The 27,904-nt window shown below is 54.7% G+C and overlaps 1 protein-coding gene and 1 long non-coding RNA gene across 31 annotated transcripts in view; one reads left to right on the top strand and one right to left on the bottom strand.

Annotated features, from left to right (window-relative positions):
- Window positions 1-27,904, top strand: part of CACNA1D (calcium voltage-gated channel subunit alpha1 D) — a 332,447-nt gene that overhangs the window by 268,023 nt on the left and 36,520 nt on the right. For 14 of the 30 annotated variants that reach the window (XR_016214300.1, XR_016214299.1, XR_016214302.1 and 11 more), the window contains 8 exons: window positions 1,935-2,081; window positions 3,850-4,051; window positions 6,167-6,325; window positions 7,555-7,665; window positions 17,405-17,488; window positions 17,916-17,999; window positions 24,249-24,293; window positions 24,695-24,823. Coding sequence is in view for 26 of the 30 variants with exons in the window: in XM_089305533.1 (XP_089161659.1) it covers window positions 1,935-2,081; window positions 3,850-4,051; window positions 6,167-6,325; window positions 7,555-7,665; window positions 17,405-17,488; window positions 17,916-17,999; window positions 24,249-24,293; window positions 24,695-24,823 (961 nt within the window). In the remaining 4 variants the exon portion in view is untranslated. Of the gene's footprint in view, window positions 1-1,934; window positions 2,082-3,849; window positions 4,052-6,166; window positions 6,326-7,554; window positions 7,666-17,404; window positions 19,651-24,248; window positions 24,294-24,694; window positions 24,824-27,904 lie in introns of those variants that run through there. The other 16 variants (XM_089305542.1, XM_089305532.1, XM_089305543.1 and 13 more) reach the window with 7 other exon arrangements.
- Window positions 14,820-24,665, bottom strand: LOC103349237 (uncharacterized). Its single transcript, XR_517460.5, has 3 exons — window positions 23,648-24,665; window positions 19,982-20,212; window positions 14,820-15,506 (listed from the first exon to the last, which is right to left on the bottom strand). It is a non-coding gene; the product is annotated as an uncharacterized LOC103349237 (long non-coding RNA).

Here is a 27,904-nt window from a genome sequence, read left to right as displayed (position 1 = left end):
TCTTTAAAGTGGACACTGTGGTCACAGAGCACCAGTTGCACTTTGTGGCTGCACAACTCCAGAGTTGCTGGTGACACAGGCTGTGTGGTGCAGTGTGCCCTGGAGCTGAGCACCACAGCAGCGGAGTGGAGACGCCATCCTTTCCCTCTCGAAACCTCTGCTTCCTCACCTCTGAAATCAGGATATCAGATTTCATCCCTCGGGTTCTTTTCAGTGGTAAAGTTCTATCAGGAATACTGGGTACCGGGCAGGTGTTTGGGACAGCCCGACTGGGACTCACGCATCCCCCGTGGGAGTCCCTAGGTTTGAGTCCTGGCTCTGTCTGATTCAGCTTCTTGCTAATGCACACCCTGCCAGGCAGCAGGTGGTGGCTCAAGCTATTGGGCCCGTGCCACTCACATAGGAGACCCAGATTGGTTTCCTTGCTCCTGGGTGCCCCCTGGCCCAGCACCAGCTGTTGGGGGCATTTGGGGAGTGAACCAGTGCATGGAAGATCTCTCTCTCTCTCTCTCTCTCCCTTTCAAATAAAAAAAAAAGTTAACAAAAAGAAATTCTGTGTGCCAGAAATTTTGGAGTTCTTTTGGAAAGAAAGTTAGAAATCTTGTTAGTAGGAAGTGAAAGAAATTAAAAAAAATTTTTTTTTAAGATTGACTGATTTATTTGAAAGAAAGATGGAGAGAGAAGGAAATATCTTCTGTCCACTGGTTCACTTCCCTGATGGCTGTAATGGCCTGGGCTGAGTCAGGCCAAAGCTGGGAGCTGGATAGCAGGGACCCCAACACTTGGTCCATCTTCCATTGCTTTTCCCGGGCCATGAGCAAGGAGCTGGCCAGGAAGTAGAGCAGCCGGGACACAAACCAGTGCCCATATGGGATGCCGGTGTTGCAGGCAGCAGCTGTACCTGCCCTGTCACAACACTGGCCCTGAGAAGAAGATCTGATTAAACCCGAAGTGGAGGGCTTCCACATACCTGTTTCCCAGAGCTTGTGGGGTTTTCCATGGCTGAAGCTTTGACTCTGTACTGTGTAGTTTGAGAAACATGTACTGTTCAGTACTTGTTATTTGTTGGCAGGTATGAAGGCTTCACAAAGTTAATGGAAAACTGAATTATTTATTATTTGAAAGACAGAGTTACAGAGAGGCAGAGAGAGAGGTCTTCAGTCCACTGGTTCACTCCCCAAATGGCTGCAACAGCTGGAGCTGTGCTGATCTGAAGCTAGGAGCCAGGAGCTTCTTCTGGGTCTCCCACATGGGTGCAGGGGCTGAAGAACTTGGGCCATATTCTATTGCTTTCCCAGGCCATAGCAGAGAGCTGGATTGGAAGTTGAGCAACCAGGACTTGAACCCATATGGGACTCCAGCACTGCAGGCGGCAAGCCTTACCCGCTACACCACAGCACCAGCCCCCTTTTATTATTTTTAAAATTACTTATTTGAGAGGCAGAGAGACAGGGCCTGGGGCTTGGCCAGAGTATGCTGGGAGCCATGAACTCAATCCATGTCTCCCACATGGACAGCAGGAACCCAAGTACTTGAATCATCACACGCTGTCTCCCAGGGAGCACATTAGCAGGAACTAGAATTGAGAGTAGAGCTGTGGCTTGAACCCAAGTGCTCCAATACGGCATGTGGGCATCCCAAGCATTTTCTTAATGGCTGAGCCTAATGCCCGCCACCCACTGTATCTTTTCATTCTCTCTTTCCCGGAGCTCTTTAAAGTTCCTGCATCCATACTGGGAATCCACCTGTCGGCTCTGGGCCCTACGTGGCACTGGTTATTTGGGGGCTGCTAGATCTGGAGAGGAGACTTTAAAGGGAGGGGCCTGTGCCTGCTCGGGGGTGTGGCCAGGCCGCCAGGGCCTGTGACAGATGGAGCGCTAGTTCTGCCTGTCACATGGGAAGCCAGCTCAGCTCACACTTCTTTCCTCCTCCAGGGGCCTTTTCATCCTCTACAAGGACGGGGATGTCGATAGCCCCGTGGTGCGGGAGAGGATCTGGCAAAACAGCGACTTCAACTTTGACAACGTCCTGTCTGCTATGATGGCGCTCTTCACGGTCTCCACGTTTGAGGGCTGGCCTGCGTAAGTGCAGGGCACGCACGCTCTTCCTGGTCAGGGGGCTGGGGCCGAGGCCTCCTTCCTGGCGCAGTGGATGGTGGTATTCAACTGTCTGAAATTGAAATTGAGGTGAAGTCTGCAAACGTGAGATCAGCCGTAAGCACATGGTTGTGCGAGCAGCAGCTCTGTAGAGTGGTAAAGCCTTCCTGCTGTCCTAAAAGCAGGCCTAGATGCCCTTCTGCGCACTCGCAGGCTTGTCCTGGGATGTGGGGGCACCTGTCAATCACCACTTGGCCCGTGAGGCTCCTCCTGGATAGGCCAGAGGTTGACTGCAGTGACCTGAGGCCTGCCGATGGGGCTCCCAGGTGTGTGAAGAGGGGGGCTGCACGTCCCGGGCAGCATCTTTGGACAAGACTGGGGAGTGCCTTCTGCTCTTGCTAAAGAGAGTCTTGCTAGTGTCCCACAGCATGCACTCACTCCCGGTGCTGATGAGTACCAGCGTGTGCAGGATGTGGACGGTTGCCACTGACCATTCCTTGCAGTGAGGCACTTGCTCGCTGCTTCATAAAATGTGATCCTGGTCCCAGTGCCGTGCAGTGTGCTGTGGCAGGTGCGGCGGGGGACAGTGTGGAGAGAGCATGACTAACAGGTCCCAGGGTGCAGGTGACAGGTGGAGGAATAGCTCTCTCAAGGGCTCCAGCACAGTAGGCTCACCGTGGTCAGCAGTGGGTAATGGCACCTATCAAAACAGCTGCTGGAGGGGGTTTTGAATGTTCTCAACACAACGGGTAGGCATCTGCAATGGTGGACATGCCAGCTGCCCTGATCTGATCATTACCCTGGCACACTGCGTCCGTGTGTTGAAGTTCCCACTGTGCCTCACGTGTATGGTTGTCATGTGTCAGTTGGCAAGTTGGAGCATTAGGGGGTCCAGCCAGGAAGGGAAAAAAAAAAAAAAACCTAGGCCTGGAGAATGGCAGAGACCCATGTGGGGCGCAGGAGAGGGACAGAATGAGAGGTGAAGGCACAGTACAGGAGGCAGGCTCTCTGCCCTCCAGGGTCCAAGGAGGAGCAAGCCCCGGCGGTCTACAAAGCACTGACTGTGGCATCACGTGGTGAACACTGTGCTGTGGCAGCTGAGGGCAGGGAACAAAGCCGGGGCTTGGAGGAGCGGGGCTCGTCTCCAGCTCTGCCCCTGAGATGTGTGACCTCGGGTGCTTGGCTCCATTTCTGAGCATTGAAGAGGCGGCCTTGACCCTGCTGTCTGCCTTCCCACAAGGGCATGGGGGCGCTAGGAGAGGATGTGAAAGTGCCCACACCATGTATGTGGGGGGTGGGTGCCCCATGGTTGGGGAAGTGCTGAATCTGCATAAGAGTAGGGATGAGCCGAATTTGCCCAATTCCTGCCGAGGGTTCTGCTTGGCATCCGTTTACCTTGGGTGCATGCTTTGGTTTGGGAAGCCGCCCACAGTTCTTTGGAAACACGCGGGGTGCTTGCAGCTGGCCTTTGCCACTGAGCACACAACTTTCGGTTCCCGCGGTGACTCGTGGGTGGTGATCTTCCTCTCTGAGTTGAAGGGAGCCTCCCTGGTGGATTGTGGCAGCTCTTGATTTCATTCTCCAACACCATCCCTCAATGATTATTTCTCAGGAGCCGCTCTCCCAGGTGCTGGCTGGGTTTTGGAGTGGGCGCCTGTCCGGGGGTGTGGCTTCTCCCAGTGGGGCCTCAGAACTCTGGGGCCTTCCTGCTGGACAGGCCTGGCAGGTCCTCAGGTGGCTCTCTGCCCTCCAGGTTGCTGTACAAAGCCATCGACTCCAACGGAGAGAACGTGGGCCCTGTCTACAACCACCGCGTGGAGATCTCCATCTTCTTCATCATCTACATCATCATCGTCGCTTTCTTCATGATGAACATCTTTGTGGGCTTTGTCATCGTGACATTTCAGGAGCAGGGAGAAAAAGAGTATAAGAACTGTGAGCTGGACAAAAATCAGGTTAAAGTCACACGCTGTTTGGGCTTCTGTCCCTGAGCCAGAGCCAAGTGCCTTCTCTTCTGATCACTTCCCCTTGCACAGAGCAGGGCACCCACCTCCCGGCTGTCCCTGAGTCTAGGACCCCATTCGGAGCAGGCTGTAGGGGCCCACGCACCCATCAGACTTGGTGATGGTGAGGTCCGTCCCCAGGCCTGGTGGTGAGGAGCCAGAGAACACCAGTGCCATGTGGGGTGGCCATAGCCCCACGTAGCTCTGGATCCTGGGTGCCGAGTCTGTCCCATTCAGACTCTCACAGTCCTTACTTGGGACTGAGTTTCTTAACTTTGGCGCTGTTGACATTCCAGGTGGGATCATCCTGCACGGTGGGCGCTGTCCTGTGTGTTGGCAGGACGTTTAGCAGCCTCCCTCGACCCCTAGATGCTGCGGCAGCCCCTTCCCCCAGTAAGGAGCGACCACAGCCCACAGCATCTCCCGACCTTGCCGAATGTCCTCTGGGCGTAGGGTTCAGGGGTGGTTGCCCCTGGTAGGTCACTGCGGACCTCAGGGGGGGTGCCCTGTGACCCCACAAAGCAACCTTTCAGCTTGGCACTAAGCTCGCCGTGCCCTTGTTCCTTCTTTATCTAGTGCCTTGTTTGAAGCAGTCGAGTAGAGAGAGGAGCCTTGGGCTCCGATTATGTTGGCTCGGGGGAGCCGTGAGCCTTTGAAGCCGGCTCTGTGCTGGTGCACCTGCTCTGTGACATGGTGCTCCCCACTGCTCTCTGGGGCTTGCTCCCTTATCTACACTGGAGGCCCCGGGAGCTGCTCTCGGGAGGCCCCTTTCAGCCCTAGTGCAGTATCTGTGAGATCGAGATGCTGTTGGGGGAGTTTCCCCCACTTCTGCTATCTCGAGCTTCTCTGCTCTGGTGATGCCGCAGCAAGCAAGAACAATCTGGCCGCTGCCGGGCTTGCAGGAGGAAGTGGCTGGGGTGTGGGCAGGCAGCCTGCACCACGGGGAACATGGCAACGAGCTGCCTGGTTTGTAGGGTTCTTTCCAAGCTTGTCAGAATGTCTTTGCAGACTGCACCCACTAGGGTCCGAGGGAGGCCTGGTCCAGCTCTCTGCCCATCCACGGAAGCTTAACTGAAGGACAGGCCTAGGCAGGGTCAGCCCCTGAGACCCCTGGCGCCCATGCCTGAGGTCAGAGCAGCACCAAAATCAGACATCGGGAGCCTGTAGAAAAGCTGCACCCAATCCAATCCAGGCAGGCAGGCAGGCAGGGCCTCGAGGCTGAGCCAAAGGCTTCCCAGCTGCAGGTCCCCCTGGGGCTGCTGCAGAGGATGGAGCAGTGTTTGTCCCCAGAACCAGGGAGCATGACAGTACTTGTGGCCACGCTTGTCCTGAGGTCTCCCCGGCTGCCATCGCTGGCCACAGCCAGTGAGCTCACCATGAGACAGTCGGGATTCAGCCTTTCTGGCTCTGGAGGGGCATCTCCTGTGAGCCCTCTGAGCCGCCGGGATTGCCAGTGTCAGCTCTCGCTGCACCCCTGGGTCGTGAGGGCCTCTCCCGGGGAGCAGCACGGGCAGGCAGCAGACCTGACCTGGCGCCCAGGAAAGGCGGTGGTCAGTCTGCGCCAGGTCCTCCCCGCTCAGCTCGTTGATGCGAGGGTGCATCAGCCTGTTCCCAGAAAAGGGACTTAGGCTATGTTTAATGTTGGTGCAGAGCACTTGAAATCTCTGCACAGTTTGTTCATAAAATGCATTGAACTTCAGGAAAACCCCACAGAGGCATGGATTTGAAAAATTTTGCCCCCAAGTAAGCTTATCTTTTAATTCCACTTTCCGCATACTTTTTGCAATCCTCACATGTATACTGCAGGTCCTCAGCAAAGACAGCTAAGAGCTTGGAAGCAGGGTTTTCTTAGTAACCAGAGTGGGTGCTCCACTAACTCCCGTGGTGGCTGAGCTGAGCACAGATGGTGCTGGGGGGGCCGGCCCTCTGAGTGACGCAGAGCGTTTTCATCGTGGTCCGCACGCCCTGCCCAGGAGGTGCCGGGTGAGCTCTCGCAGAGCAGGGGACCCCGGGTCTGTGTCCCTGGAAGTGCTCAGAACCCCGTCTCCCCCCTTTCTGCCGTTGCAGCGTCAGTGCGTTGAGTACGCCTTGAAAGCACGTCCCCTGCGGAGATACATCCCCAAAAACCCCTACCAGTACAAGTTCTGGTACGTGGTGAACTCCTCGCCTTTCGAATACATGATGTTTGTCCTCATCATGCTCAACACACTCTGCTTGGCCATGCAGGTAAAAATGCAGACAGCCGTGGGGGTCAGGTCTGGGCATTCCGCACAGCCCCGATCCCCAAATGCTGAGGGCGGAGCGCTGCCCCACGCGTGAGAGCAGGGGCGTGATTTTTTGATGAGTGTGGGCTGTGGTGTGGCCAGAGTCCCGTCCTGGCTGATGGTTGTCACGGTAGGAGTTCAAGATCGCTCAGTGTTAGGAATGCCTGGGCCACCTGGTGGAGCGTGCTGTCCTGCACGGTGGGCGCTGGAGCGTGAGTGAGTGTGGCGTTCGAGTCTGTCCTCCTCTGCTGTGGCCTCCTGGGGCCAGCCAGAGGCCGGGCGCCATAGCTCTGGGGTTGGACAGGCAGGAGTTTCAATCCTGATTGCACCCCTCACGCACTAGATGCTCTTGGGAAAGTCAGTGGAAGTCTCTGAGCCTTGCTTTCTTTATTGGTAACACAGGAAAATCCATCACACCCCCGTCAGCAATAAAGTCTATGCCGGGTGATCATGTCAGGCTCCCAAGCTGTGTGCCTGTCCCTCAGGGGCTCTGGGGGAAGGGAGAGGAATTTTCCAGAACATGAAGTGTGCGGTCCAACTTGAAGTATGGCCGCTTCTGTATTTCAGACGCAAGGACTTAACCACGCTGTGATTAGCCAGGTCACATTACAGTGTGGCGACTCGCAGTGGACATGCCCTGGGACACGAGGCAAAGAGCAAAGTCCAGAGGCAGTTGCTGCCTGACTTGAATAGATCAAACAAACTCGCGGTGCTGTCTGGGAAGTGGGTCGAAAGGTAGCTAGGGCGAACGCGCCAACGCTTCTGGCATTTCTGCTGATGGAAGAGTTCTTGTTGAATGAGAAGGACCCAGTGCTGATGTAGGGAGAAGCACGAGGGCCAGAGGGTTCCGTCTTTTACTGAACAGAGACCTGCCGGGGAGAAGCTAGCCCTAACCACACTCTGCCTTTGTTTGTAGACGTTTGGAGGCATCTGCATGTGCCTCGGCCGAGGGCCAGACTGTAAGCCCTGCCAGAAGAAGGGGGTAGAGTCCCTTTGTCCTGAGAGTTTCCCCTTCATCATTCAGTCATCCTCATCTTGTCACGGAGCCCTGCGCTTTGTGGGAGTTCACCGTGTGACCTCGCGGTGCGGTGCCAGTGGTGCCAGTGCTGGGAGCAGGCGGGAGCGTCCGCCAGCGAGGGTGCAGCGTCCCAGCCGAGGCCCTGAGCCCCCTGCCTCTGTCTCCCCACACAGCACTACGAGCAGTCCAAAATGTTCAACGACGCCATGGACATCCTGAACATGGTCTTCACCGGGGTGTTCACCGTCGAGATGGTTCTGAAAGTCATCGCGTTTAAGCCCAAGGTGAGTTGCTGGCCCCGCTCTGCAGAGGCTGTCGCTTGCAGCTCACCCCAGGGAAGCCCCCGTGTGCTGCCTGCATTAAGCAGCCCGGTGCTGGCCGCGAGCCGAGAGCGGTGAAATCTGGCGAGGGCCTCCGTAGACACATGGGAAAAGAACTGTGCAAAAGCACGACCTCACGCAGTCGGTCCTGAGGGCGAGAAGGGAGGAGAGAACGGGGAGTCTGTAGAGTGGGGGCTTCGCACCCGGGTTTTCTGCCTCTGGAACAGCGTGTTGTGCCCTGCCTCCTGACTTGAGCCCCGAGGAAAACGTCTGAACCCGCAGAAAGAACTCGCCCTCGTTTTTCACTTTCAGCTTCGCAGCGTACAGACGTGGCCTTGGATCTGTAGCATCCCTTTGACCTTTTACAGCACGCTCCGCGGCCGGCTCCAGACCCTCTCATAGCCAGGCTGCCTTGCATTTCCCTTAGAAATATTTCCCTGGCCTCTAGGACAAAATAGGATGTGGGGTTTCTGCAACTGTGTCGGACCACTCAGCACGCTGGGTCCCCTCTGGGAGGGAGTGATCTCCAGCCGTGCTCGCCGACGGCTGCGGGGTGAGCGGCAGTGTAGTGCAGTGTCGAGGAGCCCAGTTCCAGGACTGGACTGCGCCCAGAGCCCTGCCCTGCCACTTGCCCGGTTAAAAGTGGTCACCTCCCTGCTGTCAGCCTCGATGGCCTCTGCCCTGTGATAGTCCAGTGGGAGGAGGCCGTGGTGAGCAGTGAGGAATCTCTGTCTAGGCAGTGCTTGGAAGACGTGCATAGACGGTCTGCTGGCACCGCTCTTGACATTGCCATCATCACCGTCAAGCAGTAAGGCCCCCTCATTCTGAAACCCTAGACAGAGAAGCCGAGCTGAGCTGGGGGGTATGTGACCTCATGCTCTTTCCTAGCAGCGCCCGTAACTCTTAGAGAAAAATGACAGGGCCCAGTGCCCCGTCCACTGGCTCTCTGTGTGTTGGGTATCTGACAACACCAATGTCAGCAAGATGTGGATTAAGAAATAGCTGGTTTCCTGTACTCCACGGTTCCATTAACTCCTAATTCCATACTGTTCCTTTCTTTGATTTGAATTAATTTCTCTGCAAACTTTATCAGATCTTTGTGGACCAAAAAGAAAGGACTTTTGTAAGTGATTAATGGGGCGATTGCAGTGGGGTCAAATTTTGGCGCCTTATGCATGGCCAGATGTTGCCTACTGTGACTTGTCCATATCTGCACACATCGACATTCCCTGCTTTCCCCAATCCATCTTAATTTCCTTTGAAATTTTGGTTTGCTTCCCTCCTGCCTCTGTCTACTCCTTTCAACAATATTTGCCAGGACTGATGGAAAAGGTTACAAAGCAAGAACGTGGCAAGTACTTGAGAAATGTGCCTGGAAAACAGCCGTGCGACATTGCCCAAGTGCCCTGTGGCCTGTCTTCCCTCGCCTGGGGCTTAAGCTCTGAGTTGAGGAGAAGCGTGTGTGTGTGTGTGTGCGCACGTGCCTGTGTGTTTGAGAGCATGTATACATGTGTGTGCGTGTTGGGGCACACATCTCAAATGGCTGCTTGCGTCCGCTTTGCACAGTGAGCCTCCAAACCTGGAGGAGAGCTTGGTTGTGTGTGAGCAGACAGGGTCACCCAGGGGAAATGAGTAACCAGTTTATAATCAGCACCGATAGATCAGAGTTTTCAAAACGGGTGATTTCCGCTAGAAATGCAACGGCTTTGTAGTTTTACTCAGCGAGATGTTTTTGTAGTGTGAGATGCATGAGAGTACGTTTTAAAAATCTTATCTTTTAATTCCATTTTCCACAGATTACAGAAATATGTTTCTGTGTTTATCTGAGAGGCAGAGAGATGGACAGAGAGAGAGTTCCCATCCACTGAGTCAGTCCTCAAATGACCACAGTGGCCAGGGCTGGGCTAGAGCCAGGAACTTGTCCAGGCCTCTCCTATGGTGGCAGGGAGCCTTCCCTGCTGCCTCCCAGGTTCTGCATCAGCAGGAAGCTGGAGTCTGATGCCTGAGCCGGAAATCAAACCCGAGCTCTCTGCTGCGGGATGTGGGTGTCTGAATGGCCAGGACGCTCGCCTGCACAGAGAGAGCTTGGAAAAGAGCAGCAGCAGTGTCGCCGCGCTGGGAGGCCTCCTTGCTGCATCCACCTATGGGGATAGGGTACACGCGACTGCATGCGTGACTGCATGCGTGGGAGAGAGTCGACTCACCAAGCAGCAAAGCTCTCTTAAAAATCCTTCCTGAACTTTCTTGTTTTTCTCCTCATTGGTGTTAACAAACCAAGCCTGGGCCATTGACCTTTCCCCTCCCCACCCCCAAAAAAAAAACAGAGCCGAGGAGACCCCTCCTTCCTCATCTGTGGCATAATCCAGCTGAGGACAGTGCCACAAAGTCCTCGTGGGCCATCAGCCTAGTCTCAGGAGAGTCTTGTCACAGGAGCTGGACCCGTGTCCGGGGTCAGCTCCCTCCTCAGTGTGCACACCTTCTAGGAAGACTTGGTGCTGTGTCTGTAAGGAGAGAAGGGGATGCAGTTGTTCTGTAAATGAAATGCAGAAAGTGAAACTAGAGAAACTCCTTGCTGGCAGGTGGGTGGCCAGGGTTGAAAGGACCACAGGAATCGCGCCCCTGAAGGCGAGTGTGATACCAGGAATCCAGTTGAGAAACCGGACCTCCTGAGAGGGAAGTGGTCCAGGACCATGTGAGGGGCGAGTCCCCAGTAGCTACAGGCAGAAAGGGCAGGGCTGGGGAGGGGGCCAGAGGTGGGAAATGCGGAGCTGGGGGCTTCTGCGGTCAGGGAGCCATGTCCTTTCCTGAGAAAGGCTGGTTCCTAGTGCTGGTCAGACTCAGAGGGCGATGTGGAACCACAGGCTGAGAGAATCCAGGCCCAGCGGACATGGCTGTGATTGCTAAATTCCCTTCAGGGGGGAAAACCCACCAGATAGGCCTTGGCTTGGTCCCCTCTGCATCCAGCTTGGCCTCAACGGTGCTGCTGCAGGGTCTTGCAGGGGAAGCCATGATCGACGTAGGAGACGAGCCCTGTCTCTCTGATGTCTCCCTCCAGTCCTCTTGGGAAGCTGCTGGGTTTTTCCCACCAATTCTCTCACTCCGTGGAGGGAGATGGAGGAGGAAAGGCCTTTTGCCAAGTCTCCATCGAGCAGGTGAACTGAGCCGTGCAGTGGGAAGGGCCCGGTCTGTGCTCCTGGATGTTACCTTTCTGGTGTCGTGTCTGGGACTTGTTCAAGGCCAGGCCACCTGCCACAGTAGTGGGCTTTGCTCTAGGGAGCTCCCAAGTCCCAGTCCATAAGACACATTAAACTTGGTTCTACCCTGAAGATGTCTGATTCATACCCCAGCCACCTGGGTCTCCAAGACAGAGAGTCAAGCAGGGTTTGGGGGCAAAAGGTGGGACTTTGGTGCTGTCCTCTGCTTATGCATAGAGCTCTTGCATAGTGGGCACTGGGTCACCTGGTCCCATCTGTCCCCCAGGACAGGGCCCCTGGCAGGGGGAGGCCATGCTGAGAAGGGCCCAGCAATCTTCCCAGAGTACTGTCTCCACCTTCTAGCAGTCCATCGCCTTAACCACTCGGCCACCTCGTCCCTGTCTCCACCTTCTAGAAAGCAAATTGGATGCTAAGTTCTTTCAGTGATTGATTTTTTAAAATATTTATTTATTTATTTGAAAGAGCTACACAGAGAGAAGGAGAGGGAGGGAGGGAGAGAGAGAGAGAGAGAGAGAAAGAGAGAGGTCTTCCATCCACTGGTTCACTCCCCAATCGACTGCAGTGGCTGGAGCAGTGCTGATCCAAAGGCAGGAGCCAGGAGTTTCTTCTGGGTCTCCCACGCGGGTGCAGGGGCCCAAGGACTTAGGCCATCTTCCACTGCTTTCCCAGGCCATAGCAGAGAGCTGAATCAGAAGTGGAGCAGCCGGGTCTCGAACCAGCGCCCATATGGGATGCCGGTACTCCAGGCCAGGACATTAACCCACTGTGCCACACTGCTGGCCCCATGGTGATTGATTTTTAATGCCAAAGAGTCGCTGAGACCAAATCTCCATGTCCTTAGAATGCTGCACTGGGATCCTGATGGACTCTGTCCACTCCTCCTGTCCCTACAGTGTCAGGGCCTCCCCACGCTCGTTCTACCCAGTGCTTGTCTCCTTATGAAAAGCACCTGGGCACAGGGCTTCTGCAATCCTGCCCGCCAGTTTCTCTCCTGCCTTCCAAGGAATTTCCCTGCCTCTGCCTCCACCCTTGCCTGTGCCACCTTTTCCCATTGCAAACCCTAGGTGGACCAGGCCACTCTTACAGTGAATTCTGGCACCAGCTACCTATTGATTGAGGGGGAAAATAATTCTCTCAATCTAACACTCAAAAGTCCTGCACGAAACCCTGGCCAGTTACGTGTCTGGTTCATTTCCTGCCACTTCTCCCTGCCAGTCCTTCCCAACCTGGTCCCCAAATGTGCCAGTCCACAGGCACTGGAAGTCCTCCTTCTGCCTTGGTGTCCTTGGTGGCCTGTTTTTACCTGCTCTGTGGCACCATCCCTGCTGGCACAGCCAGAGCAGGCCTGCCCTTGCTGTGTGCATCTGAGATGTTTGGCATGCGTTATCATCATCAACCCGGCCCCATGTCCATCTCTTCATTCTCTAATGAGCAGCTGCTCCAGGTCTGAGCTTGGTCTTGTGCACACAGTGCCTCCCGTGAGGCCTGCTACCTGTTTCCCAGGACAGACAGGTGGAATGAACAAAGCACTAGAGGGAGGAGCCTGTAGGTACAGCTCTTGGCATAAGACACTCCTTGGTTTTCTGTTCTCTGTGAGACACTACTTGACCTTGGAAAGGCTTATGCTCGTCATAGTTTCTATGAAAAGTTGGCACATGGGGCCATCACCTGGGTCGGACACTCCCAGACAGCTGCTGCTGGAAGTTGTTAAGTGACCGGCTGCTGTGGTGAATGGAAGGCCAGGACATTTTTGTGTCTTCCCCAGATCTGGAGAAGAGACTGAATCCTGGCAGCAACATGAACCTGACCTTGGACTGTTTTTCCTGTTTCCCATTTGCACCTGTTCTGCAAATATTACCCTTTAGTCTATGAATAGCCAGGGGCCAGGCTGTGCCCACTGTTGGGCAGGAGACAGACATTAGCAGTCACAGCAGGATTCACAGGAGCTAGTGTCTGGCCTGATGGTTAACATGCGGATAACCCATCTGCATCCCACGTTGGAATACCTGGGTTCTGTGGTCTACTCTGGCATCTGACTCCAGCTTCCTGTCATTGCAGGCCCTCAGATGTGGCCGTGATGGCTCAGGCAGTTTGGGTCCCTGCCACCTATGTGGGACACTGGAATTGGCTTCCTGGCTCCTGGCTTAAGCTCACCTAGTCCACTCCCAGCCATTTTGGGCTATTGGGAAGAGAATCAGTGGGTGAGAGCTTGCTTTGTCTATTTCTCAACTGAAAAATAGTTTTTAAATTAAAAATGAACACGTTTCTTAGAAATAATGGAGCTCCTTGGCCCTAAGGCCCACATTGCTGCAGTTTCTGGTTTCCCGTTTCCAGAGTCAGAGTTTCTAAATGATAGGGGTTCCTGCAAGGGGCTGACTTGCTTGATTTGCTCAGGCAGGTGGAGCTGGACAAAATAATAATAATAATAACATGAATAATACTTTGACTGTTGCTTCCACTCAAGAGGCTCTGGCCCCAGAACTCAGTGGTGGGAGAGTGTAGGGGTGGGCCTGTGTCCTGACTTCCCGTGCCTTGGATGGGGAAGGGTGGGCGAGGTGAGTCACGTCTATTTGACAGTTATCTTATTAAATAGGAGGCTACTGAGCAGGCGAAGTGTGTGTGGGAGGAGAGGGATGGCTGGCCTTTCCCGCCTCCCCTGAGCTCCCGTCAGGGCCACCTGCTCAGAGCCTGTGGTACCAGCCACCTGTGGTACCTCAAGACTCCTGTCATCAGGAGTGCCGTGAACCAATAGGACATGGGCTCAGTTTTCTGAGTGTGAGGCACCTTCTGGGGAGAAAGTCAAAGTTCCAACAAGTTCCAGGACCCAAAGAAATATTAAACCCCTGTCTGTTAACATAAATGGATTTGTGCACTATAGTGCCCCAGAATTGCTCCAGTAGTGAAGAGCACACAGGCCGACAGGAGTGACCTAAAGGGGGTCCTCCTGGTAATGAAAGGCACACACACACAGAGACACACACAGACACACATATACATACCACATAGACACACACATACATACACACAGAGGACAGGGGAGAGGACCTGTTCTGTGATAAAACCCCCAAGTGAGAGAGGCTGGTGTCTAGCACACACATAGTGATTTTGGCCTCAATAAGTCACATGAAGAATAAGAGAGAGGCAGAGGGTGTGGCATGGACCCAGGGCCACACTGTGTGCTCCAAAAGCAGGAGAACAGGGAGGGTACTGGGCTTTTCTGTTTTATTTATTTGAAAGGCAGAGTGACAGCTCTCCCATCAACGGATTTATTTCTCCAATGCCTTTAACAGCCAGGGCTGGGCCAGGCTGAAGCCAGGAGCCTGGGACTCAATCTTTGTCTCCCACTCGGGTGGCAGGGACCCAACTACTTGAGCCCTCAGGTGCATCAGCAGGCCGCCGGATTGGAAGTGGAGAAGCTGGGGCTCGGTCTCTCCAGTATGGGATGTGGGCACCCCAAGTGGTACCTTAGCCACCATGCCACAGGTCCACCCCCAAGTGTGCATGCCCCTTGCTGCTCATAGTGAGGCCTTTGATTAAGGTATTGGGTCCTCCCTGGGGGACAGAAAGCATCACCATACTGCCTTGAGCTTTTGTGGTACTGTTTGCAATGATGTAAATGAATTTAAAGAGGACCTTACATGTGTACAGCCTGGGTCCCTCAGTGACACTGCATGGCACTGTTTCGTTCAGCTGAGTTTTTGTTTACTTATTTATTTGAGGTGCTGAGAGATGAGAGAGAGAAATCTTACATCTGCTTGTTTACTCCCCAAATGCTCACAGCAGCAGGGGCTGGGCTGGGCCAGACTGAAGCCAGGAGCCAAGAATTCAGTGCAGGTTGCCCACCTGTGGTAGGGACCCAGCTCTCTGAGCCATCCATTGCTGCCTTCCAGGTTCTGCATCAGATTTTTTTTAAGATGTATTTTTATTTATTTGAAAGAGTTACAGAGAGGTAGAGACATACAGAGAGAGAGGTCTTCCGTCTGCTGGTTTACTCCCCAGATGGATGCAATGGCCAGGGCTGAGCCAATCTGAAGCCAGGATCCAGGAGCTTCTTCCAGGTCTCCCTTGCATGTGCAAGGGCCCAAGGACTTGGACCATCTTCTGCTTCCCCAGGCCACAGCAGAGAGCTGGATCGGAAGAGGAGCAGCCGGGACTTGACCCAGTGCCCATATGGGATGCGGGTGCTTCAGGCCAGGGCTTTAACCCACTGCACCACAGCACCAGCCCCCTGCATCAGCTTTTCAGCTGGAATCAGCAGTGGAACTGGGCCTTGAACTCTGATATGGGATGCAGGCAGCCCACGCAGCGTCTTAACCTCCACACCAGGTGCCCACCCTCAGCGGATAATGCTGCTCAGTGAAGGAAGCAGTGTGTCCTGGCCTGGCCTGGGGCTAGCTCTTCCTGTCACCTCTGAGCCATGCTTTGAGTGTCGCTAGTCCAGCCCTCCGTTTAGCCAGCCAACACTCCTGGGTTCACAAAAAGAAAAGCTGGGAGGGGTGGGCTGTGCTGTTTTTCAAGGGGATCTTCTCCGCAGGCTTTCATGCACAGGTCGTCAGGTTTGGTGCAGGCTCGCTTTGTTGACTCGGGACACTGCCGAGAGAGGAAACCGTGAGGCCTGTGCTTGTGAGAGGGGAGGAGAGGCTAAGATGCTCAAAGATACAGCACTTGGTGGGGAAATCTTAATTTAGGATGACATTCAAAAGCAGAGTGTCATGGCTGCCCAGAAGGGAATCTGGAGGGATTAACAGGAAGTTCAATTAAACACCCCTACTCCAGGTTTTATGATAGTTGACACGTTCACGTTGTCTGTGGGTCACAGAAAGCTGTGGTCCTGCACTGGCTCCTGCCGAGCCTGCAGCTGATCACAAGTCCCTGGGACCTGTCACTTCAAAGCACCTGCTGTTCTGGTTTCCTTCAAACAATGCTAAATGTGCCCAGTTGAGTGCATGCTGGACCTCTCCCCCCCCCCCCCTTCTCTGTCTCTCTCCCTCTCCATCTGACCTGACTCTGTATTTCCAAAACCTGTTCTGAGAAGACACAGGGGCCCACCACCCCTCCCACCGAGGGCTTCCCAGTGGTGTCAGGAGATAGCAGACACTGATTGGTACCTGCCATGCTGATCCCAGCAGGTCACGCACGTGCCAGGTACACGCGGACCACAGAGTCAGCCGTAGCGATGTGGTGCCTTCAGGACTGCCCCAAAGTGGGAGGACCTCAAAAAACAACCAAGCAAAGCTGGGTGACCCTTAAGGTGCATGTGGGTGGCACAAGAGACATTGCCACTTGGGGAGCACTACCTGGATGGAAGACTCTGGGCTGAATGTTCGGGTGGCAGGTGGAGGCGGGGGACAAAACACACCACCCAGCCTCATCTGTAGTGTGGTGAACCTGCAGGCTAAGACCTGAGACTCCGTGAGGGTGGCACAAGAGAGATCTGGAATGCACCCTGCGGAGGGCAGTGATCAGGAGGGCCCGGAAGGTTCCATCAGGGAGCTGGTGTGGCTCTGACCTTGAAGGAGGAAGTGAACTTGGGCCGTTAGAGTTGGGGTGAGGGGAGGCAACGACCACAGAGGCATCAGGCGAGGGTGAAGAACCTGGCCGTGTTTTTGAGGACTGGTGTGGAGTCCTCTTGTGCTGGATGGGGAAGGAAGAGTGCCCAAGTTGATTGAGGTGAAGAGTGGCCGACACTGGGGTCCCTGGAAGGCAGTGGGAACCCTCAGAGATCTCCTCACTCTCAGTACTTTTTGTCTGGACAAGGTTACTTCCGAATGCTCATGGAAAATTGAATTAAGTCTCTCTTGGTGCCAAAACCGTTTGGACTCCATGCATAGTTTTTTTTTTTTTTTTTTCACAGTACATGTTTTCCATGAACTGTTTGAAACCTGCCTTGGTGTCACTGTGCCGAGCCCCTGTGCACAGCTGTGTCTGTCTCCTGTGAGCTGTCTCCTCCTTGTCCCATGTGTCTGCTGTGCCCCTATTCCATGGGGCACAGCCTTTGCAGTGCTGGCTGGGCGGGCGTTGCTGGGTGAAGGGGCAAAGAAATGCGAGCAGGTGCAATGCCTCATGAGAGTGTGCTTCAAGTGCGAAAAGAGAGTAGGTGGGGGGAACCTCGGGCAGGTGTGGGAAAGCCTTCCTCTCCCTTCAGCTCAGGAGGCGAAGGCCTCCTTCTGTCTTACCGTCCTGCTTGGTTGGGTTTGGTGCCACTCAGGACGATGGGTCTGCAGGGTGTGTGTGTGTGTGTGTGTGTGTATACGTCCATTTGTATGTGTGCATGTGCACGCGTATGCACACACCCTAGCCCGTGTAGGTGCACAGCCACGCCTCTATGTCCCTTTCCACCAGCGGGCAGTATTGTTGCCTTCCCCTTGGCTTTGCCACCCCTCCTGGTTGCCATGGGTGCTGCGGAGGCTCGGATGAGTCCCCCGTGCTCCGTGTGCTGTTTCCTTCATTCGTGCTCATGAACGTCTGCCCCCGCCTGCTCTGTCCAGGGCTATTTTAGTGACGCGTGGAACACGTTTGACTCCCTCATCGTAATCGGCAGCATCATAGACGTGGCGCTCAGCGAAGCGGACGTGAGTATGCAGCCAGTGTGGCCGCCCGCCTGTGTCCTCTCTCCTCTATCTGTGCACATTCTGCTTGCTGCCCTGCGTGGCGTCACCTGGACAAGTCACAGATCCCAACTGCACTTGATCCAAAACTAAGGCTTTCCTAACAAGAGCTGTGGGGACAAAGCCTTGGAGGGTAGCTGCAGTGACCTTGAGGCAGACTGACCTCCCCGGAGCACTTGTAGGCCGTGTGAGATAGGAGGTCCCTTGTCGTCTTTATCTGCTGGGTCAGAAGCCTTACGCAAAGCGATGTATCTAGGACGTGTTTGTTTCAGGACGGTGTTTCGAGTAGCTGATAGTATAATGCTAGAATGTTGCCTCTGATAACACTCCTTTTCTTCTCTCTCCTTGTGCTTTCTCCCCTCTGTGGCTTACCGAATGCTTGCCCTAACAGCACTATTTCACTGATGCATGGAACACTTTTGATGCCTTAATTGTTGTGGGTAGCGTCGTTGATATTGCTATAACTGAAGTAAATGTAAGTAGAAAACTTTGTGTCCTGTAATGTGGTGTTTGCGTTAAGTCTGATGTAGAAGGCGCTAGAAGCCCTACCTGTGACTCACAGACAACACATACTCATTTTGCTAGACCCAGGCCAATTTGTCCCCCGCCTCCCTCACCTCATCTCCATCTGCTTCTCATGAAAAAGAGGAAGTGATATGTAGACTGCCATTCTGAAACTAAAACCGTATTTTAGGCGTTTCATTAACATCTCAAGGGCTAGCAGTTCAGCATGAGTGTGTGGATGTCATCACTCCCAGCTCTGTGACAATAGCTGGTCACCTGACTGCCTTGTGCCTTGGTTTTTCCAGCTGCAAAGTGGACCTGATAATATGTACTCTCCGAGCCACTGTGGTTCTGTGAGGGCACAGGAGGGAGACTCCACAGCCGGGTGCTGAGCGCGGGGTAGCTAGCTGCTCATGTCCCCACCTGAATCCTGCATCCGAGTCTGGTGTCACTGGGGAGCATCCCAGGCTCTCCAAAGGCCAGTGCTTATGGGATGGAGGACTACTCAGGCCCAGGGGAAGGGGGCCTCGTGTCCTTGAGTCCGTGGTGAGGGAGCGAGTGCACAGCAGTATGGCAGGGGCAGTGACCCTCCCCTCCCTGAGAAGCATCTTGAGGACCCCCTTCAACAGTAAGAGAAAGGGGAGCACCACCACCTTCCTGGGTCCCGTGGTCTGGCCCCAGCCTAGACCAGAAGGCCTGGGGCATGCAGACAGGACTCCATCTGCCTGCTCTGCCCCAGGTCCTTAGTGAGTCCTAATAGTGTTCAGTGTGTGTGGTGCGGGGGTAGGAGGTGGGGAGCAGAGCATGGGGAGGGTCTGCTGTGCAGTGTTGGCTTCTGTTCTGTGTTGTCCCAACCCCCACGCCTGCCCCACCTGGCTGATACCTGCGGAGCTAAGGGTTGTCGGGTCCATCCTGGTGCCCAGACAGCCTGTGTCAGATGACGATAGTGCAGCCCCTTCACTGATTGGTTGCACCTGGGCCTCAGTTCCCCCACGGGTTAAATGGGTGAGTACTGTTTGCCCTCTCTGCCTCACAGATATATTCTGGTGAGATAATGATCTGAATACTGGGGAAAATAGGCACTAAAAATCCCAGAGTGTTAGGGAGGTACAAGGGTGTTATTGTCAGGGTGGATGCTCAGGCATTGCCTTAAGGCATTGACTTAAGCCTCTTCACACCTAAGTTCATCCCACAGCAAGACTGTGCCGTGGCCTCTTGCAAGGCCCAGGTGCAGACGTTTCCCAGCCTTCTGGAGCCTGGATCACATGAATTCCACTTTATGCAAAGTAGTCCATAAGTCAGTTGTTAAGTGACCACATCTCCTGTGTAAGTGATGCTTTGTTATGAAACAGTCCACTGCCAGTGGAATAGCAAAAGCACCCCAACTGGGGCTGCTGCGGGCTGTGTGCTGAGTTCATGGCCAACATCTGCCTGTTAATCACCTTCAGAGAAAGGTGCTACCCATCTTCCTTGAGGAATGCTTACGTAAAAGTTCTGGAAGCACACCCTTGTGTAAGTCAGAGATGGTGTAAAATAGAAGTGAAAATGCAATCAACTATGATCAGCAGGCCCCCGGGGGCTCTCGGTGCTTAAAGTGCTGAGTTTCTGGGTACCGGGATGTCACCAATTGGCCACCCGGCTTTGTCATGCTGGCCCACATGCTGGCTGGCAGGTGTGGCCTGGGTGCACTCAGGGCCAGCATGCGTCCGGCTTCCTGGCTGCTTCGCGTGTGCTAGGGGCTGACTGTGGCTCGCACGGCACCTGTGCTCTGCAGCCTAGCCTTGCCTGTCAGTGTCTGTGTTGTGCCTCTCCTAGCATTAGTCAGGATAGGAGCGATTCCATCTGAGATTTTTCTAGTTGGGTCTGATGTTGGATATCTATGCAGGACAGGCATGGGGCTGAAGCTGGCATTCAGTTACACTCCCCCAACCGCACTGCTGGAAATTCACTCACTGTGTTTTCCATCAGTGACTTCTTCCATGGTCAGCTGTAGTCTGAGACCAAGTACTCCTCAGCCATGGCAATGCCGGTTCCCCACCCTGGGCCAGTAGAATCGCACTGAAGAGAGATCTCAGTGTTTCTCCACTGGGCCTTGCACCAGGAGGATGCTCAAGGCCTCCTCTCATTTTTCCTTGCATCCCATGTTTGTTGAGCATCCGCCGTTGGCAGGGCCTGGGCTAGTCTCTGGGGAGACACAAAGGTAAAGACAACTGGTATCCTTAACCTCTGACGGTATAAACATGTAAGAGTGGAACGCCTTACTCCTGCACCCTCATCCTCACACACACCAGGGCCATGGTGCATGTCACCTCCTTGGTGGCCTTGTCCCCTGAGCTCCCAGATCAGTTGAGCATGTACACCCCGGTCCCTTGTTGGCTGGTTTCAGCTGCCATCCATCATCCTTTTTTGCAGTGTTGAACCTGCTGTGCTCTCTCTCCCCCGACTCTGCGAATCTTTCCTTTCTGTTGCCTAATCAATTTTCATGTTGGTTTTGTTTTTAGAAAATTGTAGCGGCAAGTATACAATAAACATTTATGCGGTGAAGTCACTGTCAGAGCAAAAGCACTTCTCGAACTGTATACTTGGTTTTGGCTCCCCCTCCCCTTTGGTTTCCACTGAGTCTCACGGGACGTGCTAAGGATCGGTCATGGTCATCTAAACTGTTTCCCTGCCAGCCCTGGGGTCTGAGCTGGGGCCCTCCTGGGCAGTCACACGTGGGTGGCTCTGTGATTTGCCACCATGGTCTTCAGCATTGGATGACCTGGCCCAGAAATGAGCACCCAAGCTCGCTTTTGTGCTTTCTGTGGAAACGTTTTGGATGGCCCCTGGCATCGTCCTCGCATGCTCACTGAGCCCGCTCTACCCACTGTCCCCTCCACGTCCCTCTCCCTGCTTGTCCACCGTTCGGTGGCTCTTCCTGGACTGTCAGAACTCCATCACGCTGCTGAAGCATCAGGCGGTGACTTCTGGGCTCCCGTCTGCTCCCCACTTCATATCCGTTGATCCCTTGGATGGTGGCCTGACCCAGCAGTGCGTTTTCCTGCACCCAGGGCCAGCCGTCACTAGCCTTCCATCTTTTCCCATTAGCACGGTTGCTCGGGAGGCAAACTTCTGGCTGAGAAGCCGTGGGGGCCTTGTTGCTGTCAGAGCAGGTGGGCTGGCAGTAGGAAGCTCACGCCTGCATACTGCAGAATCGCTCCAGCTGCATCAGGTCCCCGCCTGAGGTCACGTGGTCCTCTTCTTGTCCTGAACCCATGGCCAGATGGTCCAGCCCACAGCTCCAGGGGCTCAGCCTTTGCCAGGAACCAGGCTGAAGGAAGTGACATGGCAGGGTTGAGAGGCCCTAGGAAGGTCGTCTCGTCCAAAGCCTGAGATGGAAAGCCGAGTATCCAGCCCCTGAGGCTACCAGGGAGCTACCCAGGGAGCCAGCCCTCCCCCAGTCTCATGTGCCCTGTAGGTGTCCCATGGGTGATCCTGGGACCCGGGGACAGTGTCAGCTCCCTCATGTGCCCCATGTACCTCCCCAGTTCTCTTCATTTCCACGCCTCCCTCCTCTGTCCCTTATAAGGACAATGGCGATGGCCTTCAATCTCTTGGTGTCTGGGTCCTGAACCTTTCTCAGCTCCAAAAGAAGCCACAGCTGAGCTCTGCCCGCCTGGGTGGGCTTTCCCAGTGGCCCCACTGCGTGGCTGCTCAAACCTAAAGGGAAGCACCCCGCTGAATACTTTGGTCCACGCTTACCCCGGCCTGGGACTGAAATTCCTAGCTCTGGCATCACATGAGAATCGCTTAGGGGCTTTTAAAATTCCCAAAGCAAAGGCATACCCCAGACAATTTCACAAGAATCTTTAGGGTGGGGACCTTGACCTCAGATCTTGATAAAGATCCCTGAGCAGCGTCAGAGTCAGCCCACGTGGAGGGCTGGCCAGCGCTTCAGACACCTGTAGTCCGGGCAAAGCCATCTGCAGGATCCTTCCAGTGTGTGAGATACTTTGGCAACTTGCACCATCCCCCCAGTGCTGCCGGCCCCCTCCTCCTCTGAGCCAGCCCCTCCCGCCCGCTGTCATGGGGGCAGGGGTGGGCGGGGGAAGTCACAGGCCACACTGGGGTGCATGCAGCTTGGAGTGGTTTGTTCTTCGCTTTCTCGCATGTCGTGCTGCCCTGTCCCTCCACAAACACTGCCTCTTCCTTCTTGTCTGCCCCACCATGAGAATGTGAATTTCACAGTCCGTGACTTGTCATCCAAAGAGATCCACTGAAAAGGAGACGGGCCCTTCCTAAGTCAGTTTGGCTGCCGGCTCTCACATGTCCTAAGGATGGGGGTCGTGAGTGGTCTGTCACAGAGCACAGCGGGGGTGGGCAAGCAGGAGGGGCTTGGGCCAGGCAGTGGCCAGAAAGAGTTTCTTCCCAAGCATTTCAGCAGCATAGCTGTTGAGTTCTCTGTCGAAGACACACTGTGGTACCCTGAGCGTAGGCACCCAGTGATGTGGGTGTATGCACACTCACACAGGCCAGCCAGGGGTGTGCGTGCACACACTCACGCAGGCCAGCCAGGGATGTGCAGCACACACACACAGGCCACCCAGGGATGTGGGTGTATGCACACGCACACAGGCCAGCCAGGGATGTGGGTGTATGCACACGCACACAGGCCAGCCAGGGATGTGGGTGTATGCACACGCACACAGGCCACCCAGGGATGTGCAGCACACACTCACACAGGCCAGCCAGGGCTGTGCAGCACACACACAGCCAGCCTAGTGATGCTTCCATTTGCACAGTCCTTAGGGAGAGCAGTGTAGGAGACAATGAGAGCTTTGGAAAATGAAGTCTAAGTCCTTCATGTGTTAAAACCTGAATATTAAAAAATATTTGTCTCTCTAGGAAGATATGAGATGATAGAGGAGGAAAACAAAAACTGTGACCCTGCCTAGACAGGCCCCTGGCAGAGCTTATGTCCTGAGCAGCCCGGAGGGAGCAGGGCCCACTTCGTAGCTCCAGGAGAACCCGCTCGTCCTGGGTTCACGCTGGCACACTGCTGAATCCCACTTGTCCGCTGATGGGCCCAGGCCTCTTGTTTCCTGTGGACTTTATCGAGTCGTCTGTTGGGTCTCAGGAGGTCCTGCGTCATGTGGTCTCTTTGTGAGACAGAGGCTTCAGAAGCGAACCAGTGCCTTCCTCGTGTCCCCAGAGGGGGAAGTGCCCCAGGCGGCGTGCGCATCTGTGCCTGCACACACTTGCCTTAGCCCCAGAACCTCGCCATCCACACAGCCTCCCCGGGGTCCTTGCCACACTAGCTAGGCTCCCTCCATCCGTTCCTGGCAGACCGGCTGCTGTGACAGAAGTTGCAGGGAGAAGAGGGACTGTCCCATCCAGGTTCTGGTCAGTTTTCTGTTACTGTTGAATTCAGAGTTCACTCCTGGTGCCTCCAACGTCCTTGCATTCTCTTCGACACTTAGCACACCACAAGTGCAAGACACTGGACTGGTCACCAAGGGGCGTGAGGCAGAGTCCCTGGGCTCCCTGGGAATGAAAAGGCAGAGGAGCGCCAGCCATCACACAGTCTATATCAGGGGACCTGCCAAGGCCTAAGAGGAGACAAAGAGTGAACTGGTTTACCTTATGTCTTCCGAAGAGTCAGGCAGAGCGGAGCCTGGTCCTGTCTGGAGAAGCAGCTGGCACTGCGGGTCAGGCAGGGAGGGCTTTGTAGGGAAACCGGCCTCCCTCCCTCACCGTGCTGACTCAGAGTTTCCAGTTCCTCAGTGGCCCAGCCAAAAATGTCATGGTCAGCGGCATTTGGCGCCCTGGGGACAGAAGTGATTTGTGGACCGCAGGTGGTTTCCCTATTTATGCCGCTGCTGGAGTGGCTGTGTCCTTGGGGGTTAGGAGGCCTGGCCAAGCAAAGAGAACCAACTACTCTCCCCAGCGAGAGGCAGAGGGACACCTTGTGTGTGTCCGTCCACAGGGACACCTCGAGCCTGGCCGTAGTGCCGGCCATCCTGGGATGTGAGTTAGAAAGCAGTAGCAGGTGCGTGTCCATGTCCATGACTGCTCCCAAGTTCGGTTCTGAGCAGAGCCACTGGCATTTGCTCAGGGAGGGAGCAGGTGTGCTGTCGAAAGCCGTCCACCACACGTGCTTTTTGCAAAGGGGAGAATGTGTCCCTGAGCTCTGCTTCCTTCCCAGTTCATTAATCCGTTTTCACCCTCTGATTTCTTAAAGCCAACTGAAAGTGAGAATGCCCCTGTCCCAGCCGCTACGCCTGGGGTAAGATCAGTGGCCAGTCCCCGGGGGGCCTGCTCCTGAGTCCATCTGACCATGTCCAGTTCTCCACTTGCTCCTCTGCGTCCTCCGGGACTGTCCTGCCAGGGCAGTGTGTGCAGTGGTTTGCATTCATTGTCAGTGTCCAGCACCCTCGGCCGGCCCAGCGCGCGCCTCTCCCACGGTAGAACACGTGGACATGCATGTCTGTGTGGGCGCAGCTCTCCACGCCCTGTGTCGTTAGCATGTAACTTTCCTTTCATTCACGCTTCGTAAGGTTTGGGAAAGGCCCTAGACACACATCTCCAGTTCTCACCTCTGTCACCTTGGCATCTGTTGCTGTTTCTCTGAAAGTGTTGCATGTTCTACTTTCCGCTGGGTTTGATCTCTCCATGATAACCCTTCAGAACTCTGAAGAGAGCAATAGAATCTCCATCACCTTTTTCCGTCTTTTCCGAGTGATGCGCCTGGTGAAGCTTCTCAGCAGGGGAGAAGGCATCCGGACACTGCTGTGGACTTTCATTAAGTCCTTTCAGGTAAGAGCCGTGCCCGGGGCGTCTCTGGTCGCCTCTGAAGACCTTCTGGAAGGCTCGGGCCTTCTTGTGCCCCCAGAGCTTGCAGCTCCGTCTGCGTGGCAGTCCGCAGAGAACAAGCAGTGCTGGGAGAGCCAGCCCGGCACTGCTGTGGTGAATCAGAGAGGAAGCGGGAAGGCCCTGGAGCAGAGAGATCTGTGCAGCATTGCCAAGACTGAGAGAGACGTGGAGCCTCTGGGCCCTTCAGTCCTCCCTGGGATGCCCGCAGTGGTGGTGGGACACTGAGTGAGGGTCCCGCAGACCCCCTGGGAGCCCAGCGGCCTCCCTGTAGGATGGCTTCTCATGCTGCTGCAGCAGTCCTGCCCGTTGGCTAGTCCAGGCAGGGGTCAGAAATCCCCGTCCCAGGGCCAGCGTGCCGTCACCGGTCCCTGGGGTGTCCAGTGCCTGGCAGGTTCACAGAGTTCAGGACATTGAGGTGTAGCCCCTGTCTCGCTCACCAGCTGTGATTCTCCAAGCTGGTGTAGCCCGGGCCTAGTTCCTTCCTGAGCAGAGCTGGCTTCTCCTGTCCCTTCCAGTAACCCTGGCCCAGACGTTTCAGTCTTCAGGAGCGAGTCCCTGAGAGAGCTGAGGGATGTAGATCGTTGTTAAAAGGGGCACCCACGTGGGGAATTCATGAACACGCACCAGCATCAGAAGGTGAACTGTGCGTCTTCATTGCTTTAGTACTCGACTGTTTTTTAGTTTGACAGTGACATGTGGTCCTGTGAACAAATGCAGCTATCCAGAAATACAGAGGGGGAAGTCCAGACTTGCCTCTCACCCGTGTCTAGGGAAAGTAGGGTTACATCCCGGTAAGCACTTTGCCGTGGGGATGTGAGCAGGTTGTGGGGCGGAGGACAGGAGCAGACGCTCAGAGGAGGGCGCTCGCCAGCTCTGCGGGGAGAATGAGGTAGAGGCAGCGAGTGCAGCTCTGGAGGCAGCAGGACAGAGCAGGAGAGGGGCTCGGGCGGGAGAGCCTTGTTCTGGGCCTGGCGTGAAATCTGCAACACCCGTCGGTGCGTAGCGTACCAAAGCCTGTCTGTGAACTGCTCTAAAAATAGATCAAATTCATGTAGTAGTCTAAGAGTATTCCTATTCCTTTTTGAAAGAAATTATTAAACTTTAAATTTTTTTTCCCATTTTTTGAAAGGCATAGAGACAGGACAGACAGGGAGCTCTTTGATCTGCTGGTTCTCTCCCCAAATGCCTGTAACAACCTGGACTGTGCCAGGCTGAAGCCACAGCCCCGATCTCAGTCCGTGTCTCCCATGTGGGTGGAAGGGTCCCAAGGACTTGAGCCAGCACCTGCATTAGCAGGAAGCTGGAAATGGAAGCAGTGCTGGGCCTCAACCCCAACCACTCCAGTTTGGCATGTGGACATCCTGAGTGTTGCACCAAATGCCATTCCCCTTTTATTTTGATCTGATCTACTCTTGATAAGAAAACCATGTCACAGACGAGCAGTTCGGGAACACTAAAAAGCTATACCAACTAAACTGTAACCATTTGGAGATCTGGGAAGAAAAGGCAGGCGTTGTGCTGGGGAAACCTGAGACTCAGCCAGGGGGACTCTGTGGCAGACAAGCTGTCAGCACAGTGCCACTGCAGCAGGCCGGGCTGCTGGTGCCCCAACACGCTGGCACAGGTCTCGAGGAGTTGGCGTGGCTGTCCACCTGCCGGTCTCTGGCTTTCTGGTGGTCTTCCTTGGGGAACTGAGAAAGTAGATACTTTCAGCATGCATGCATTCTGGGTAAACCCCAAGGTGTGCCACACACATGCACATGTTGGCCAGATACGATGAGGGAGAAAAGCCATTGTGGAATATTGGATCAAAGGACTGTGGTCCGACCAGACACACACAGATTATATTTGCATTCACTGGAGAGAACCCTGATTGGCGACTACCTGGCTGCTGCTTTTTCTTCGCTGGCCCAACCCCCCCACATACACGCACCCACGGCTCTATGATCCTTTCAGAAGGTTTACATTTAAAGAAAAAAAAAGTGTATGTGTGTATTTGAAAGGGAGAGTAGCAGAGTGAGAGAGAGAGAGAGAAAGAGAGGTCTTCTCTCTGCTGGTTCACTCCCCCAGATGGCTGCACCAACCAGGACTGGACCAGGAGCCAGGAGCTTCATCCTGGTCTCCTACGTGGGTGGCAGAGGTCCAAGCACTTGGGTCATCCTCTGATGCCTTCCCAGGTGCATTGGCAGGGAGCTGCATCAGAAGCAGAGCAGCTGGGGCTCGAACTGGCATTCCCCTGTGTTATGCCAGCATCTCAAATAGTTTAACCTGCTGAACCATGCTGGCCTCGAGATGTGCATTTTAAGAAAGGTGTTTTTGCATTCTACAGCAACAGCCAGAAAGTGGTTCTTCCCCCCTGACCCCGTAATTCCGTTTCTAAGACTTGACCCTGAGGAAACATTGCTGCAGAAGCAAGGTGACCTTATGTAAAGATGTCCCTGCACGATGTTACCTACAAGGGCTCCCCATCTCCACCACACATATGCTCACTACAGAGAACAGAAGCCATCTGAAAGCCCAGTGTCTTGGGATGGCTTCAGCAATTCTCATTTTATAAAAGATTTCCAGTAATGAGTTTAAGCATTATTTAAGAGGGCTGTGTCTGAGTTGAAAGCGTTGAGGGTTAGAACACGGTGTTCATGACCATGAAAGTGCATCCTGCCTGCAAAGTGGTCACACTAGGCGTGCAGGTGCTTGGGCCGTGGGGCTGGAGTCGAGAGTTCTCCCTTACCGTCAGCGTCATTTCCTTGTAACACAGAAATGAAGACAAGCACATGGCGGTGCCATCACGGTGTCCAGAGCTGAGTACTCATTAGACACAGGAGCATGGTCTCTTGGGGTAGCGCCAAATCATCAACCTCTAGCACAAGCTCAGAGGAAACCTTTGATTTCTCGTGGCAAGTGAAGGAGACCAGGAGAAGGAACCGTTCCCCCTAGAAACTGCCTCCCTGAGGAGCACTGGGCCCCGGCTATTATAGTCAGGGGTACGGGAGAGGGAGGAGGATGGTCCCTGCTGCTTGTCCC

Source organism: Oryctolagus cuniculus, chromosome 10, assembly GCF_051225735.1.
Source record: "Oryctolagus cuniculus isolate XC-2025 breed Fujian yellow rabbit chromosome 10, ASM5122573v1, whole genome shotgun sequence".
Lineage (NCBI taxonomy): Eukaryota > Metazoa > Chordata > Mammalia > Lagomorpha > Leporidae > Oryctolagus > Oryctolagus cuniculus.
The sequence above is the reverse complement of the archived record's forward strand: the minus strand, read 5'-3'. Positions and strand labels throughout refer to the sequence as shown.